The sequence below is a fragment of the Festucalex cinctus genome, chromosome 3 (assembly GCF_051991245.1).
Source record: "Festucalex cinctus isolate MCC-2025b chromosome 3, RoL_Fcin_1.0, whole genome shotgun sequence".
NCBI lineage: Eukaryota > Metazoa > Chordata > Actinopteri > Syngnathiformes > Syngnathidae > Festucalex > Festucalex cinctus.
In genome coordinates this window covers 8,422,146-8,441,075 of record NC_135413.1, presented here as the reverse complement: position 1 = coordinate 8,441,075, position 18,930 = coordinate 8,422,146, and the positions used below count along the sequence as shown (strand labels likewise).

Below are 18,930 nucleotides of genomic sequence, written 5' to 3'. Positions count from 1 at the left end.
GCCGCCTCCACCTAATTTGCTCCCCACCCCCAGCCTGAGCCACTGTTATCACTCAACACAGCCGAAGCGCCCCAGCTGTATTGATTGAGCTCAGCAGGAACGCATTTTAACTGCAGTTGTAGTATTGCGTCATTATAGAGGCGCTATATCAACAGCAGTGAAAGACCTGAAGCAACAACCGCAGAAGAATCAACTTTCTTTTTTTTTTTCTTTAAAAAAAAAAAAAAAGAAAAAAAAAAAAAAACTGTAATGGACCGAAGAAGAAACAGATCAAGAGAAACCGTTGCAGACGTCCATTTCACGGTTGCGAGGCAGATGTGGCATGCTCCAGCCGTTGCCAAAGTCATAACAACAGTATATACAATAAACATAATAGTGTTTTACAACAATGCTGAACTATATTTACAATGTACTAGTGCATGAATTTTTAATCATTGTTGTTAAAAAATGGCCAAAAAATGTCAACTTTGTATTGATATATTTTTTTATTTTTAGTCCCTGATCATAAAATGGCTGTTAAATGGTATCGGTCACCGCCGCGAGACCGATACCTTAAAATAAGACATATTGGTATTGGCACCGATACTGACGCCGATACCTGATATAGTCAGGGTGATACCACCTCTGCCTCAATTTGAGCCAGCAAAAACTGTTCATGCACCACATACGCAGTAAAGGACAGTATTTGACTTGCTGCCTCCCTGAGTTGAAATGCTTTCATAGTTTTAGGGCTGGTTTTGTTTTGTTTTTTTGTTTTTTTAAACACACGTCCTGGGCTCTACTTCCACAAATACAAGCAAGCAGCTGGCCAGCTACATCCAGCCCATTGGCCATGGTAATGGTAATGCAAGCCGGACATGCTATTTACACGGAAGGTTATGGGGTTCACTTGCATCAGACCGATATTTTAACAATATGCTATGAATATGAATATATATATATATATATATACATATATACATACATACATACATACATACATATACAAACATATACATATAGTATATTGTATCTCTTTCAGAGGAATTCATACCTTCGTAGAACCTTATCTTATCCCTCAGGATGACCATGCCCTTTGTCAGCAGCTGGTTCTGCAACATTCAATGAAAAAAACAAATAAAAGAAACAAAGTAAAGTACAATGACAACAAAGTACAATGATTCCCAACTGAAAAATATTATTTACTACATATAAATGTGTCTTTGTCCATTTATCTATGCCAGTTACATATTTCGCCAGCCAAATTATGATTCACTCGAATTCTGCACATCATCATCTGGTACTTCACAAGGCTGACCCGTTCAGGAAAGGCAGGGCTTGCTGTACAATACTTCGAGCTGATTCGACGATACGGTTTGTTTGGACCAATCAAGGCAAGGGATGAAAATGCCGTCTGCTGTCCTCAGCTTCCTCAAGCGTCAGTTTTGAATGTTGTGTTTACATTATGTCGGACATCTTCATCATCATCTTTCATTCACGAGTGAATGAAAGACACGTCCTTGATTTGGAGAAATGTGTGAGCAAGAGTCTTGTTTTTATATCCTTGAACTGATATTTTACACAAGTCTTCAATTTCTTTAAAATTTTCAAGAAATATTTTTAAAGCGACTTGAACTATTTTGAATATTCCTTATATTGCTCTCTATACCACACTTGGGTATTGCGGCTGGTCCTGTAACATAACCCCTGTGATAAACTGAGGCATCACTGCATGTGCCTTGTCTTAAAAAGGTTGAGGAACACCGCTCTAAAAAGTGTCATTATAATCATGTGATTGCCCTACTGGGATTACCTGAAGGTATTCCGTGAAGAAGGAACCCAGCTCGGTCTTCAGCAGGTGTCTGGTGGAAGAACATCGACTTTATTAGGTGACTTGAGGATGAAAAGCTAAATGTGTCAATCAAGTCATGTTTGCAACCCACACAAAACAAATGTTTACTTGTCTGCACTCCGTTACAAAGCAAGACATCGTCTTTATCTTTGCGTTTGCCAACTGGAGTGTGCAAAGATAATGACATATCTGCCATAAACACACAGCACATAAACCAGCGGCGTGACGTTAACACCGAGTGCTCAGTCAGCAGTGCGCAATCTCAAGTAGAATTCTAAGAAGAAACTGGAATGCCCCAAGATTATTCAGAGGTGGCAAAAGTACTTAGTAGAGTTGGTAGGTTTTTTTTGTTGGTGGTGACTTCTGAATTTAATTAGTTCTGTGTCTCGTGTCTAAAATTCACTGTCTTCATTGACATTAGAAAGACCATAATCTGCTCTAACACCAACAAAATATTTTAAGTCCTTAATAAGAAAATAGCAGTTAATTAAAAAAAAAACACGCAGTAATAACATAACTAAACAAAATTTTAGGATTACGCAGTTCATTATAAAACTATGGCTCCAAGGTTGTTATAATAGCCAGGAGCAGCACTGGGGTTAACTGTCAGTGCTCATAAAAGGTGCTGGCCCGCCACAGCTTGCTTTCCTCATTGGCTGCAGCTCAGTTGACTAGAGGTGCCCGTCCTGAGACTGGGAGGTCGTGGGTTCAATCCCAGGGCGGGTCATACCAAAGACTCTAAAAATGGGATCCATTTGTCTCCCTCAACACTAAGCATTAAGGGTTGGAATTGGGGGAGTTAGATCACCAAATGATTTCCAAGCGCTGGCCCTGCTGCTGTTCACCCCTCCCTCAGTGGTCAAATGCGGAGAATTAATTTCTTCCCACTTAGGCGGGTGTGACAATCAGTGTCACTTTAACTTTCAGAAGTCCGAACAGCATGCTGAAAACTTCCGCACCAGGCAAGACAAAAAACAAAACAAAAGAGACCAACTCTAAAACTGGGAACTTGGAACGTCTGCACTATGATGACAGGACTTTCTGCTAACCACAAGGACATCAACGACACCAGGAAAACGGCCATCATCACAATGAGGTGAGAGACTGGAAACACTCCAGGAAACACGGTTGCAAGCACAATGAGAAAGAAGGACCACACATTCTACCGGCAGGGGAAAGGCTGTGATGAATAAACACTTCACAATGAAAATCCCCTTGCTGAAGATGGTGGAACCGGGCAGCAATAGCTCTGCGTGACTCATCACCCTCCTCCAGAACACCACTTTAAAGTCAACCTCATCAGTGTGTATGCCACAAGCCCCAACACTGACAGCCGCACCAGAGGCAAAAGACAAGTTCTACGAGAATCTCACAACAACTGTCAGGATCATCCCCAACTCATTCTTCTTGAAGACTTCAATGCCAGATGGGTGCTGAGTGCTGACGTGGGCATATTAAACGACAATGGCTGCTTGAGTTAACGATCTCTGCATCACAAACTCGTTCTTCAAGACCAAGGCCCAACACATGGTTTCTTGGCGACATCCGCGCTAAACACTAGCACCACCTGGACTTGATCCTGACTAGGCGCACCTCACTGAAGAACATGCTAAATGCTAATCTCCCGTTTGTACAAGAGTGCAGATTGTGACAGAGACCATTCATTGGTGTGTTGCAAGGTCAAGTTGCAGCTGAAGAAATCATGCTAGCCAACCTGGAAAGAAATGGACTGACACCAGCAGAACTTGTTGAACAGTTTGCCAAGGAACATGGTGTACCACAAGAAGGAGAATATGCAAAGCAAAAGTAAGAGGAGCTGCGAAACACCATCTTACGCCTTGGCTGGAGGAAGACCTCAAAGTCACAGGACTGGTTTGATGCCAAGTTGACTAAGATGACCCCCCATCATTGAAGCCAAACGCTCAGCATTTGCTGAGTACAAGAAGTAACCAAATGAGAACAATGTTCAGATTGTCAGGGCTGCCAGAAGCAAAGTTCAGCAGACTGCTCAGCACTGTGCAAACGAGTACTGGACTCGGCTGAGCCAAGACACTCAAATCGTTGCCATTACAGGGAACATCCATGGTATCAAGAAAGCAGTTGGTCCCGCTCAGAACAAGACGGCCCCCCTCAAATCTTCCACTGGCGAGATGATCGCAGAGAAGAACAAGTGGATGGAGAGATGGGTGGAAAACGACTCGGACCTCTCCTCCAGACTCCGTGACACAGTCAGCCCTTGATGCCATCGACTGCCTGCCATCCATGGACGAACTTGACGCAGAGCCAACCATCGACAAACTCAGCAAGGCCATTGATAGCTATGATCATCACCCTTTACAAAAGGAAAGAGGAGAGAAGCGACTGCAACAACTACAGCGTCATCTCCCTTCTCAGTATTTACAGAAGTTTGCCGCAGGAGCAGCCCACCACAGGAAACATCCCTCAACGATGTTACATCAGCGCGTGAAATAAAACAGAACTTGCTCATTTCTCAGTCGAGTTTCATTAAGCGCCAAAGCGTGTGCCATCGATACAGAAACTGTATTTATGATTATTTGTTTTTAGTAACATCCACAAACATCTAATGCAGCATGACTTTGCCCGTCCAGGCTTCTAACGTCGTTGGAGGTGCAGGCATCATATCTATCTACTCAAATCTATGACTATGGTAAAGCCACTCAGCTCCCAGAATGCATTACAAGGAGCAATATATTAGAATTAATGATGTTATAGGACATTGATCTGTGTCGTATATGTGTGTCTGTGTTACATATACGTACTGAAAATGTATCTTAATAGGCAGCTGCCAGCCTTACATGCCTTTAGTTACTGATTATAAAATGGCCACAAGAGCAGTGGCTGATACCAGTATCGACCGCCGTTGCGAGTAACGATACCTTGAAATATAGCTATATCGTTACTTTCAAATGTATTACCTTTACTTCCCATTAAATGGAATCATTACTCCCTTGGTTCTCAACTATTCGAACTAAAGGCCCGGCCCGCAAAGAACGAAATGTGTGTAGTTATAATTGACCCCCATTATAATGCATTTGGGGAAAAATAACAAAATTTGAAACTAAAAAAAAAAGATGCTGGAAAACGTTCAATAGCGCTTTCCAAGAAATTGGGGGGGGGGGGGGGGGACTGCTTGTTGATATACTCTCTCTCTCACACACACGTACTCACACACACACACAAAAAATGAGGTTTTAACCTACCGGACGCCTTCGTTGAGAACGTAAAGTTCATTGTCGGCCAAACCTTTCTTCTGGAAGACAGCAATGACGGCATTGTGGATGCTGCAAAGACACACAAATAGTGCTGCCACTATCAAATATTTTTAGAATCGATTAATCTATCAATTATTCAATTGATTAATTGACTAATCTGGTTCATTTTAATTTTGCATTAAAGTGTATAATACAAAAGCATTTTTTTCCCAGATTTCTGATTACTAACCAGTGATTGGTGTTTATTTCGTACTTCGTATCGTAATTTAAAAAAGGGGGTTTGATGTACTATGTTATTGGTTCGGTTATTGTTTTCCAAAGTAAAAACAGATGTTTGAAATGTGTTGTTTTGATTAAACACAGACGATAATCAGTCTTCTTTCATGAAGGACTCAGAAATCAGTGAACAATTGCTGTTGATATGCTGAAATCAGAGGATTTGGACAATTAAATAAAATGACTTCAAATGATTACTTCATTATAAACATAGTTGTCCATTAAATTGATGAATTTTGACAGCTCTATACACAAATGAAACTTTAAACGACACTGCCACAATCACAACAAGAAGTTGAGTTGGGAAGTTGCAAGTTTTGTTGTAATTTGGCTACTGTGGCTTCCTCTTGCAATCCAAAAACACGAATGCTTGATTGATTGACGACTCTTGTCTAAATTACTTATAAGTGGGAATGTGATGGATTGAGTCCTGTGATTGACTGTTGGCCAGTCCAGGGTCCATCCTACCAAGCAAGGACAAGGGCGTGTGTGGTCAGGCTAGGTAGAGCCTCACTTAAATGTGAAAAGTTAATTAATAATAATAATAATAATAATAATAATAATAATGATAATAATAATAATAATGATATTATTATTATTATTATTAATAATAATAATAATAATAATGATATTATTATTATTATTATTAATAATAATAATAATAATAATAATAATAATAATAATACCAATATATGCCATTTTTAAGATATCCATGATTTCATTAACTTTTACTGCCACAAGTTATCCAAAAAGACAACCCCCAGAGTGCCAGCCAATTTCCAGCATTTTCACTCATCTTTCAAGGCAAACAGAATATTGTGTGCTATGACAACATAAACATGGTAGATACCATATGAAAGATTTTATTCCATTCTCTCATTAGAAAAAAAAAATGATTCTACCTTATTCCGCTCTTTAGTAATCAACATTTGAAAATAGGTAGCTTGAGTGGTACCAAGAAATAAAATGAGAAAAGAAGCTTTTTGTGAAAAAATACATTTTCTGCACAACAGTGACTTTGATACTAATATTTTTTGTTTCGTGGACGCTCTGTGAATGATTTTTAATGGGATAAACACTTTGATCATTCACGACATCCTTGAAAACATTATATTTCCTAAGATGCGCCATGTTATGACATTTGATTCACGGGATACCATTGAAAAGAGATACACTTCTGCCATCTGCCAATTTACTGACCAAATATTTGAAGGAAAGGGAAGGGTGGCTACGAGAGGTAGTGTGGCCCATGAGACCCAGAAATGAGCCCAACCCCAACTGATTACTATTTATTAACAGACGGACGTACCTGTTCCAGGTGGCGTTGGCTCCTGCTCTCTTCTGCTTCTCGCCTCTGTCCTCCGGTGAACCCTTGTCGCTCCTGGCCAGCTCGCTGAGGCTGGGCGAGCTCATCAGCTTGAGCCGGTGTAGGGTCCTCATAGGAGTCATAGAGGAGGGGTTACACCAGCAAGCAAAACACACTGAGCAACGTGTTACAATAAAAAAATTAAAAAAAAGAAGGTCGAGAGAGAGGGTCACAGAGGAAATGGTAGATGGGAAGCTGGAACGAGGACGCAAAAGAAAAGGGCAAAAGTAGGACAGAGTGATGCCAGATGAGAAAGTAGGATGGGTGCTGCCCCGGGGTCCCGAGAGAGGAGGAGAGAACAGAGGCACCGATGGGATTCCCAAACAATACCGCCATTGATGCCAACAAATATTTATGCAGCAAGCAGATGCCAGTGGAAGCAGCAGCTGAGTGCCTGTCACTGTAATGCTGGGAGGAGGAAGAAGAAATGGAGGAGGGTTTGCATGGCTCAGTGATAACAAAAAACAAGAGCAGGAGGAAGCAGGGTTACAATACAATAAAGGAGCTCTTCCTGTCAATACTCATGCAGGAAGACAATGTACAAGGATAGCACAACACGCACGTTTGAAGAAGTACAGTGAATTCCCGTTAACAGTGCGGTGGGATATGTTCCACAATTGGTAAAAATCTGCTACATGAGAGACCAGTTAAGAATATTTGAAAATAGATTTAACAGACCTACATGCTTTAAGCATGTTTGACAGTTGGTGGACTAGAAACAATCTTCTCAAGCTGTTATACAGAACTTGCCTGGCCTACTGACACTTGACGTCAACTGAAAATGACATCACAGCGCCTAACGATTTTCACGGCCCGCCTGTTTGCTGAGCAAGCTTATGTGATGTTTGCAAGCTGTGCCCTTGGGCACTGTGATGTCATTTTCAGCCCACAGCAAGTGGCAGTGCACTGCAAAATGGCCGCCCCCTGAGACAGACAAAACAGGTGGATTTTTCTGCTGAAAGGGATGCAGTTTCTTGACAATCATACGTTCTATGCAGCCCCATTAGTCTAAACACGACATTCTGATTAATATTACGTTTGTGGCATATGAGTTAAGTGGCAAAATCCATCCATTTTCATCCATCTCTGGCGGCCATTTTGCCACTTGCTGTCCACTGAAAATCACAGTTGCTCAGGGCTCAAGTAATGGCTCTTGTTTTCTGAAGCTGAGCCGTGATTTGTTGTCTTGAGTAGGGCTGCGTATTGCCGCCAACCTCACGATGCGATACGTATCACGATACAGGGGTCACAATACGATACGTATCGCGATACATATGTATCCCAATACACGATCTTCAAGGCGATACGTATCCTTCTTATATTTTACATTAATTTACTTGTATTTTATAATAAGAGTCCTATGTATACCTAAAGGATATTTTTATTATGCTGGATGACAAAAATGTTTCTGTTAGTAGCTCTTCTGGTATACCACCAAGCGGCATGCCTGGTCTAAATGTGTACGCACTGCAGAGCAGGGAGCAGTTTTCACAGACACACTGAGAAAATTTATTAATAGGCATGAGCCGATATGAGCAAAAATATCAAAGTATTAAAATTACAGCTCTAAAATGTGCTTATTTGAAATATTTGGGGAAATAAAAACAGCATTTTTTTAGGGTTGTTCCGATACCATTTTTTGGCCCCCGATACCGATTCCGATACCTAGCTTTGCAGTATAGGCCGATACCGATACCATACCGATACCTAAGTTGTTTTTTTTTCCTCAACATGAAAAGCTGTTCTGCCATTGGTTCAGAACATTCAAGTGCCAATAGGATCTCTTAGATTGGCATGCAGTGACCATGTCACATATCAGTGAATGTCGTGCATGAGCAAGACACAAGATGCTGCATCCAAAATCCTATATTATATCGGCATGTGATACCGATACCACTGTTTTAATGCAGTATGGGCGCCTCTGCCGATACCAGTATCGGTATCGGAACAACACTAATTTTTTTCATGTAATACATTTTATTTCATTTTTTTTTAAACAAAATATATGAAAATTGGTACATTAACCCCGGGTTTTCACTGACTGCGGTTGCGGTGCGGTTGCGGTGCGGTGCGTCTTGACTGCGTGCTCCGGACGGGTCAATTTTTTTGTCAATCCACACCGGCTCCGCACAGCTGCGGTCCGGCAGCTCCGTCGCCGCCCACTTCCCAACGTGTCTCGCGGGACCGTGCGCGCGCGATCATGTGGCATTTCACAACGACAAACATACAGAAAGTCTGTGCTTCTTCTGCTATGAGATTCCATGCAGCATCTTTTTTTTGGTTGTCCTTGTAAAGTATATTAATAACGAGAGTCGGGTCAGTGCGTGCTCAAGGCGAGCGCCACTCTTTATTTCTGTCTTCCGCGTCCGGCTGCCGCTCAGTACGGCAAGCGAGACGGGCACAACAAGCAATCGCGAACATCAAACTCACAATACATTACAGTCCTTATAAAAAGGATGTGCCGTGTCTAATATTATTTTGTGGTTTTCCACCTCCAATTTATTAAACCTCTCCGCGTCCATGTTCGCTGGTGTCTAAACCGTGAATGAGCACATGGCCCGGCGACGCCCACGTCACGTTCTGCTGATAAGCTTGCGAAATACGAGCTGGCGAGTGTTTTATTCTGAAAGGTAACCGGAAATTTATTTTTGAAACTGCGTCGGTCTTCCTGTCCCGCTCGATGTGTTTTGTGCTAGCTTGCCATTTGCCGGAGGCCTACCGCATGCGGCGTCCGGCAAAAATAGAAAATAGGCTACCCTTGCGGAAGGCTTGCGGCACGCCGCAGGCCTTCCGCAGTCAACACGCAACGCACCCGCAAGCGGTGTAGACTGCACCATTCGAATGAATGGAATCTAATTGCTTGCGGCGCCGCACCGCACCGCAACCGCACCGCAACCGCAGTCAGTGAAAACCCGGGGTAAGACACATGCCATGTTAAGTGTATAATTAAATACATGCTGATATTCTTCCTCTGCTTTCATTTTTCGTAGCAAGACACAGTGTCCAATCACTGGTGAACTATTTTTGCATTAATTGAAGGCAATTAACTTAAAAGACGCTGCTGATTTTTATTTTTTAGGTACAACAATGCAAGCTGCAAAGGCAAACGTTAACTGCCTATTTAAAGTTAACGAGCAATATCGATTCTGACACCTGCGTATCGATACGTGTATTGTAATGAGGCCCGCAACGATATATTGCCGTATCTATTTTTTGAGCACACCCCTAGTCTTGAGCAACTGTGATGTCATCTTCAGTAAACAGCATGTAGCAAAATGGCCGCCTCCTGAGATGAATAACAACCGATGAGTTTTGCTCTCATTTTCTACAAACACAATATTAGTGAAAATGCCGTGTTTAGTCTAACAGGGGCGAATACATATTATAGTAAACAGACATTAAAACAGACATTGCGCCACTTTCCGTAGGATAGTGGTTATCATATTTGCCAAACGTGAAAAGTTCCTTGTTTGAGACCGAGTGCAAACAAGTAATGTTCTTCCCTTCCCTGTCTTGCTTGTAATACAGCAGCAGGCTGGAGTTTGTTTACCTCACACGTTCAAGGTCTCCTGTTAAAGCGAATAACCTACTCTGTTAACAAGTACATGAACCTTTGAACCTTTATCAATTGCACTTAAATCGACTAGTTTTAGTGAAACAGTAACAGAGATGTGGCTTGGAAAATAAGCTGTTTACATGCAGATGATTTCTTAGTGTTTATTTCAGATCCAGTGACTACCATCCATAAGACAGTTGAATTACTAAACACTTTTGGAAATTTTTCAGGTTATAAATTTAATTTTTCAAAGAGTATATGTTTCCTGTAAATTAACTACACTCTCAGAAAAAAGGGTACTTTTGTTGTCCATGGTACAGATTTTTGTGTTACACCATGTAGGGTTCACAATTGAACCCCTAAGATACGAATAAGTCGAACTGAGCTGCTTGTAGAATGCAAGATAATTCATGTGCACTTTCCCCTCTTCCCTTTGCTTGTATCTCAACGGTCGTTTTGGCCATGCCAGTTTACATGTCATCTCCTTAGAATTTTGTCTCAATTTAGAGTTTATTGTAGACTTCAAGGTTTATCCAATTAGTTTCCTATTCATAATAACCATCTCTTTCCCACTTCCAAAATACATTGTTTGTTTGTTTGTTTTTTTCTTTATGGCAGAGTTCAGGTCTTATCAGACGAAAAGATCTTTATATTATTAATCTTTGCTAGCTTTACTGATCTCTGTGAGAAATATTATATTTCTAATTTGTATTTATTTCGTTACTTTGAGGTCCGGAATTTTGTTAAATCAAATGTATTTTTCACCTAGCTCAGTTGTTGACTCAATCTTGAACATTCCTACAAATCAGAAGGGCCTTATCTCAGAAATGTATCATTTATAGTATAATTTCATTTTCCACCTTAAAGAGATATCTCTTGCTAAAATTTGACAGGATTGGGAAGCAGACCTTGGCAGAGGTTTGGGTGAAAATGACTCCCGAGTAATCGAGAAGTTTAATAGTATTTCTTTTGCTTCCTTATTAGAACAAAGGAGGATTTTGTGGGAATGGAATTTCACGTGTAACCGAAAAATGAAACTGCACACTTCCTTCTTTACGTACACAATGCGTGCATAACGTTTGAACCCGAATTGCTTCTGAAAACTATTGGCTAGAGGCTTGGAGGAGTAACGGTTGTAAACAGCTAAGGTGTTAATCTGCTCATTGGTAGATGTTTTAGTCATAAATGGTCAAGTAGAAAGACATTTTTGGCTAAATGGCTCCATAGAGCAGCTTTTAGGGCCCCAAACTGTTGTTAGATTTGGAGGGATACTACCAAATAATTTTACTTTATTTGAGGCTGTATGATCAGTTATACTAATCTAAGTCTTTTACTGCTGCACGTTATTAAAAAACAAAAAAACAAACAAACAAACAAAAAAAAACACCCCCACAGTGCCAGCCGATTTCAAACTCCTTTCAAGGCAAACAGTTTATTGTGTTCTTTTACTATAACATGGGTACCACATTGAAAGACCGCATTCCATTCTTTCATTAGAAAAAAAAAAAAGTATGTTTCTGCCTTATTCTGTTCTTTAGAAATCACCTTTTGAAAATAGGTAATTTGGGTGACTGAGCGAAAATTAAAATGAGAAAACAAGCTTTTTGTGAAAGATACATTTTTTCCACAACAGTTCATTTGAAACTAATATTTTTTGTTTAGTGACACCCTGTGCATGAAGGCCTCAGTATACTTCTGCTTGAGGCTCACGCGGAGGCGTTACGGCGGAGCTCCGCTCGTGCGTTTAGCCTGATTTAAGCCTCCACGTTTGCTCTCGCGTGAATGACCGGCGTAGATCACATGATCAACGCAAGCCATGAATTTTAAGTGCCGCGTAGCTCGTGGCTGGCTGCGGTGCACACGCCGCCAATCCTTGCACGCCGTAGATTGCGGGGCGTAGCTCACTCGTGAATGTGATTGGTCCGTTCGATGGCGTACTCTGCTTTTTTTTTCTTTTTCTCTCTCACCGCCCCCTTGCCCAGATAATTTCCGTGAAGGACAACTGTTTGGCGAACAACCATCCACACACACAAGCACACCTAGAGATAATAAAAAATAATAATAATTTGGCAACATCTTTTGTTAAATTACAGTTATAATTCTTTAATTAAAAAAAAAAAAAAGTTTCCTCCTTTAAACACCATTAGGCATATAAATTACACATGTATTTAAGGCAAGTTGTAAAATGTATGAGGTCCTCTTGTTTATGTTGAACAAATTTAAAACATCATAAATCATGCTCTTTCTACTAAGTACTGTCTCAAATGTTCTCCAAATTCAATACGGTAAACGTGTAGGATCGTAGAAACATTTCCTGGGAGGAGCAATATGGTGGCCTTGCAGCTTCAAACGTTTTGGCCTACCCGCTATCCCTGCAGTCATATATTCAGATGATTGGTCTAGTCTTCCCCCATTGAATAGAATCATACAGGAAGGTACACGGCTTTACCTTTATGGTAAATACGCATTGTCATTAATTGGAACAATAAAGTTAGTGGCCAAAATGTAGCGAGCATTACAGACAACGTTGGGTACATTCAAATGATTAATTTGATTATTTATTATTTTCTTTCAGGTCATGTCCTCTTCCAACTGTCTTTTTTTTTATTTTATTTTTTTGTTATAGAGTATTTGAGTCCAACCTGGGTTCAAACTTCAAACTCAGTTCTTGAAAAACAATTGCATAAGAAATGAAGATAACATCAATTATTAATTTTTATATTTACTGTTGTTAGTGTTTAACTTCGTTCCTTGTGTTGTTGCATAGGACTTTGCTTCACGCTGTTTCTGTAATATTAATTTATTTGTATTAATTATATTTCAATAATTGTAAAATGTACTTTTTTCTTTTCTTTTTTTTACTTTTCTTCTGTGGCTCATTTGTTTAAAATTTGCTTTATTAAGTTTTATAAATTGAAAAGTAACTTTTAAATTGAATTTTTAAAAATATTTTACTGTTAAATAATCATTGATGAACATTTATTACCAACTAAATTAAATAAGTAAATAAATAAATAAATAAATAAATAAACAAACAAACAAACAAAGGAGAGAGAAGAGCGAGAGAGAGTAGATAGGAAATTGGTACCGTTGAGAAACGGTATCGATTCCCAGGTACTGACAATTGGAACAGTACCGGTTCAAATGTGAAATGTATCCATCCCTAAAGAAGACTGTTAGTTTAGCATAATAGCACTCAAGTAAAAGTAAAAAAAAAATGAAAAAAATAGTTCATCAAATAATTACTTGAGTAAAGGTAAAAGCAAATAAATACCGGCAAGTATTCAGTGAAAAGAATCCTCAAATACTGATCAACTGGTGAGAGAGCAAAACAAAAATAATTCAAGAAATTATGTGGCAATTGTAAAAAAAAATAATACATAAATAAAGAAATAATAATAATAATAATAATAATAATAATAATAATAATAATAATAATATAATAAAATTAAAATAGATAAAAAAAATAAATAAAAGTAGCGAACAGAATACAGCTCAATGTAGTGGAATAAAAGTAGTGTTTCTTCTTAACATATAATCTGAAGTAAAAGAAAAACATTCCATTCCATCAAAATTACTCTGCCAAGTGCAATTTATCCCAAAAGTTACTTGAGTAAATGTAGCATGTTACTTCCCACATCTGGTGATAACCTAGTACTAGTTTTTTTTATTTAATCTATTGCTGTCAAGCCTGAATTGTATCCCGTGCCAAATCGGTGGTTTCACTGCACTCACTGTCAGTCTAAACTCAAATCTTGCCTAAAAACGGACAAAGATGGTTTCAAGAGCGCCAGAGATTTAACAGCACGCAAATAAGTAGATTACTCAGAATGCTCGGCTTTAGTAACAATTAATTACTTGACGCGTGAGTGATGCTTTTACCTCCTGATCGGATGCTCATTGCCGGCGTCCAAGTCCGGGCTCGGGGGAGGCGCCGAGAAGGTGCTGAAGTTGAGGGAGAGGGGCCGGGGGGAGGAGCGGGAGGCGTGCCTCCGCCTGAGTCCGTCCAGCATCTCCATACGGACAAGAACAAAGGATGTTAAAATATGCTGAGGGCACAACCACTTGCTTAAAAAAGGACACCACAACGGAAAATCCGTTAAGAGTATCATTTATTGTTCACCTGATTATTGATCATTGACTTCTATGTTGCTTGGATTAATATAGCACATATGTGCTATTTTTATTGGTGAAATGGATAGCACTAGCGTCTTTATAAGCTCCTCTGGTTGTTGGACCTCTATAAAAAATAATAAAAAATAACTGTGTTCAAAGAGCATTTTTGCCAACAGAGAGTTAAAAGCACAAATGTTGTCCCGTCATTAGCTCCACCAAGGATGTTACGATTATTCGTTGGAAATGCTAAAGTCAAACACGAATGTTCCAACAGGGTGGTTAAAGTTCACTTTGAATAAAGTTTGTCCAGAAAGTATTCACAATGCTTCACTTTTTTTTCTACGTTTTGTTAAAGAGGAAGTCAATCCCAAAATGTTCTTTATAATATGTTCAATGCAGCCACACAAGTCAAAACATGTTTGTATTCTATGCATTTGTGCAGTATGAGTTCAGCAGCAAAATTCACCCGTTTTCATCCATCTGGAGGGGCGGCCATTTTGCCATTTGCTGTCGATTGAAAATGCCATCGTAGTTGCTCAGGGTTCAGGCAACATCATGTTTTCCGAAGCTGACCCGTGATTGGATGACACCTGAACCCTGAGCAACTCTGTGATGTACTGCTGTAATCTTTCAATCAATTAATCGGCGAATCGAATTAATTTTAAATTTGCAATGAAGTGTATTACAAATGCATTATTTTCCCTGATTGCTGTTTATTAACAAGTGACTGGTGTTTATTTCATACTACATATTATAGTGATTAAAAAAGGGAGCTTGATGTTGTACTTTGTTACTGGTTACCGGTTATTGTTTTCCAAAGTAAAAACAGACGTTTGCAAATGTCTTATTTCGATTAAACACAGAAGAGCATCAGTTTTCTTTCATGAAAAATTACGGTTGATATGCTGAAATCAGAGGATTTGGACAAATCTGAATTAAAAAAAAAATGGCCCCAAAAGATTACTCAATAATTAAAATAGCTGTCAATTATTTTGATAATCGATTAATTTTGACAGCTCTGCTGTGATGACATTTTCAGGAGCTATCAATTGGCAAAACGACCACCCCTGAGATGGATAAAAGCAGGTGGATTTTACTGTACATCATATTCTACAACCGCAATAATTAATCTGAAGCCATGTTTAAACTAGTGGGGGCAAATACAACCTATTATAAATACATTTTTTGGGTTGACTTCTCCTCAAAGGGCTCTCCAAACTTCGCAAGCTCCTTTTACGCCATGAAAGTGACAAGTTTAATAACATTTACAACAAGTTGCAGTTTTTGTCTTAGACCAAATATGTTCTCTGAAGCAACCCCCCCCCCCCCCCCCCCCCCCCCCCACACACACACACACACACAATCATAATTCCCCCCGCATTTGGTTAATGTGATTTTTGATACCACTTTTGAACAGAAAAATTTTGAATTTTATTTGTACACACCAGAAATCTGGATCTGGCCCGTGAGCCTCAAATCGGACAACAGTGTTTTTAAACGGTTACCGTACATGTGCAGTCTTGAGCTACAGTATTGTGTGTGTTCTTTCCACACTAACTGGGAGAGTTTTGCAATATTTGCTCAACTTGTGCTGCCACCTAACCACATGCACACACACGCTAGCCAAGAGTAAAAGCATGTATGTACATGTGGAGTGTGAGAAGGACAGGATTGATTCCATATCCATCTGTAGGGACAGACTAGTATGCTTTGTCCTCACGATTATGACACTAGTAAAACACTACTAATAACATTTCATTTCCTCGAATAGTGCATCTTTTGGAGTAGTTCAAATGTAAAGCGCTTTGAGGGCCTCGCAAGGTGGAAAAGTGCTATATAAATGAAGTACTATTTACTAGCAAGCACTGCTATGAAGGTTAATTGTGTATTAGTAGGCTAAAATGATACTTGAATGAAAACAATAGGTCGCTTGCACATCGTAATGCATCATGGGAGTTTTTCCTTCGGGCGCCATCTTGGGTGTCCGCCGGTTCACAAGGTACACTCGTGAGTTACACGGTAGAGCTTATCAACCTGATGTCATTTACGCAGTATTTTCACGATTTACCGGAAGATCAAAAACAACGATACAGGCAGAAGGTGTCTCTGTGTGGCGGGATTGATCCTAATTACGTCCTGACCAAGGGTGATTTTTTTTTTGACGGAGAAAGCTTGCTGGCCAAATGTGACATCTCTGGACATCTTTCCCTACCTCGTGTTGACAACATGCTCCATAACACGCCAACAAATCCCTGGAGGCTTACAATTATTTTGTAAGCGGGTGGATACAGAGTGTAAACTTTAACATCGCATCAGAAGAAACTGTTGCTGTTGCACGTAAGTAAACCACATGGTGTTGGTAATTCTGCACACAAAAATGTTGATTTGTTCTCAGGCTTCCTGTTATCATTGTGTTTACATGCACAGCTGGGTTTAGCTGATGTGGTTTTTCTAACAATTTTATAACAGGCAAATATGGCAGAGCGTATAAGAATAAAAAGTAACTGCACAGCCTCCCCGTGGCTTAATTAAATTTAATGCTACCCTTTCACTAGTTACATGTTACTTAATCAACTTATTCTAAATGGTTAAGGTTAACCACTCTCAGAGGACGTATTTTTAGTTTCAGTTTCCAGTACAATAAAACGTGTTCATGGTAACTACTGAGCATACTGACAGCTTTTCTTATGATCTCACGGTTAAGGAGGCTGTCACAACACCCAATTTCTGTCTGGTGCCGGATGGCAACAATTCCCATCACTTGTCACGACAACACCAATATTATTACCAGGTATGTATGGCTTTACTTTTTGTAGTTTCTTATTTAATTCTATGTTTCATATTTTCATTACAATGTTTGTAATATTTTCAGATTCAGGCACAGATGAGTTTAACTGGACGGACTTCTGCGACTTTGTGGTGTGGACAAAGTGTGATTGAGCGAGTCCACCCAGATCGCTCGTTTTGGCCAGTTGGAAAAGCCAGAGTTTTTTTTCCCAAAATCCCCTCCTTACCTGAACTGCTCGGGAGAGCATTTACTAGATCAGCAGTGGACTTCCAGTGTTCCTGCTCAGCCGCTGTCACCTACCACTTGCTCATGTACTTCAAAGACGCGGAGTAAAGTATTTTTTTGTGCTGCAGCAGATTGTAAAATCAAATGATATCACTTGAAGTGTGCCAATCTAGACTGCCAAAAGGACAGTGGTTTTGTGACAAGTGTGAAACAAGGATTATTGGGAAAACTGTAACACAGTACTGGTACTTGTCTTACATTAAACAAATTTAAAAGAGAGCAACTTTTTCCTCTGTACATAGCATAATGAAAGTCATTGCGTACCCCATCAACATTACATCATACCGTCATCTCAGGATGGTAGGCACCTGTGCTAAAATAAACTACATTAATTAACAGTTCAATTTTTAACCCTGAAATTACTACATCTAATCATTATTCACTTCATTTTTTGTGCTTTTAGAAATAATAGAGATTTATGCCATTACTTTAAGAGGGACCATATTGCACATTGAGTCAAATCCTGTCATTTGTATTATGTATAGCTTTGTAAACAAACCCAACAATAGAATTTGTATAAACGCTGCCTTTATTAGCGCCAAACAAACAGTCGCATGTTGTCCTCCTCCAATGCTTTGATGCTCGCCTTCGTTTCCATCATGTCATTGGCAATCAAGTCGGTGTGGCATGAGATCCCTAAAGAAAAAAATAAAGAAAAAAATCACAAAAAAATACGGTACCAGTAATAGGTTTAATATAGTAAAGTAGTATAGTTTTTTTGTCAGTGTAAAAGAAATGTACACATTTTGTTGCATTTTTTAATGTATGAACATTGCTACAGGCAAATACTTATTTCTATAAACACTTCCAAATGTCTCTAAAATATAAGGTGCGTGTACACACACAAACAAACACATACATTCACTCATGCATACAATATATCATGTAATGAATTCTGAGTGGCATACCAGAGTCAATGATGTCAGCAGTACTTGAGGGTACAGGTTACTGGAGCCATCTGGCTGCATAACTGCAACAATCTCTGCCACTTCGAGTCGTCTTTTCTTTGCTTGTCTCTCCTGTGCACGTTCATATCTTGGCACCGACTGGGCTGAGACATAGATGTTGTAACTTGGGACCCAACTTTAATGTTGGAGCCCAGTCGGGATGATTGGACAGAAAAACGGGCGCAGGGCGACCTGTTAAAATAAACAAATATATAAACAAATAAAATATGGAAAGACTGGTTATTTTACCGCAGTAGGGTGGCCGTGAATAAGTTCTTTAGCATGATGTGTAGGCACCCGGGGGTCTGTTTTCTTGCATCACCCCCGGGGGTCTGTTTTCTTGCATCAGCCCCTTCTGTCTCTTTTTTTTCCAAGTATACATTTTGCCACCAAAAAACATGTTATCGGCATTAAAAGCCCAAGACTAATCAATCCAATTTCAGCAGTAAACACTTTGCACTGGCACTACTTGGGTGAAAATGTTCGATGTTAGCTTTCGGCTAACGTCCGCTAGCCAGCTTGTACTACCGAA

At 39.7% G+C, this 18,930-nt stretch overlaps 1 protein-coding gene across 2 annotated transcripts in view; it reads right to left on the bottom strand.

Annotated features, from left to right (window-relative positions):
- prr5a (proline rich 5a (renal)) overlaps positions 1-18,930 on the bottom strand; it is a 33,569-nt gene that overhangs the window by 10,206 nt on the left and 4,433 nt on the right. Inside the window, exons 1-6 of one of the 2 annotated variants that reach the window (XM_077515672.1) lie at positions 14,386-14,901; positions 14,145-14,275; positions 6,650-6,775; positions 5,053-5,133; positions 1,793-1,841; positions 1,034-1,091 (exon numbers count right to left, since the gene is read on the bottom strand). In XM_077515672.1, coding sequence (XP_077371798.1) covers positions 1,034-1,091; positions 1,793-1,841; positions 5,053-5,133; positions 6,650-6,775; positions 14,145-14,275; positions 14,386-14,400 — 460 coding nt within the window. In that variant the 5' untranslated portion in view covers positions 14,401-14,901. Of the gene's footprint in view, positions 1-1,033; positions 1,092-1,792; positions 1,842-5,052; positions 5,134-6,649; positions 6,776-14,144; positions 14,276-14,385; positions 14,902-18,930 lie in introns of those variants that run through there. The other variant, XM_077515673.1, reaches the window with a different exon arrangement.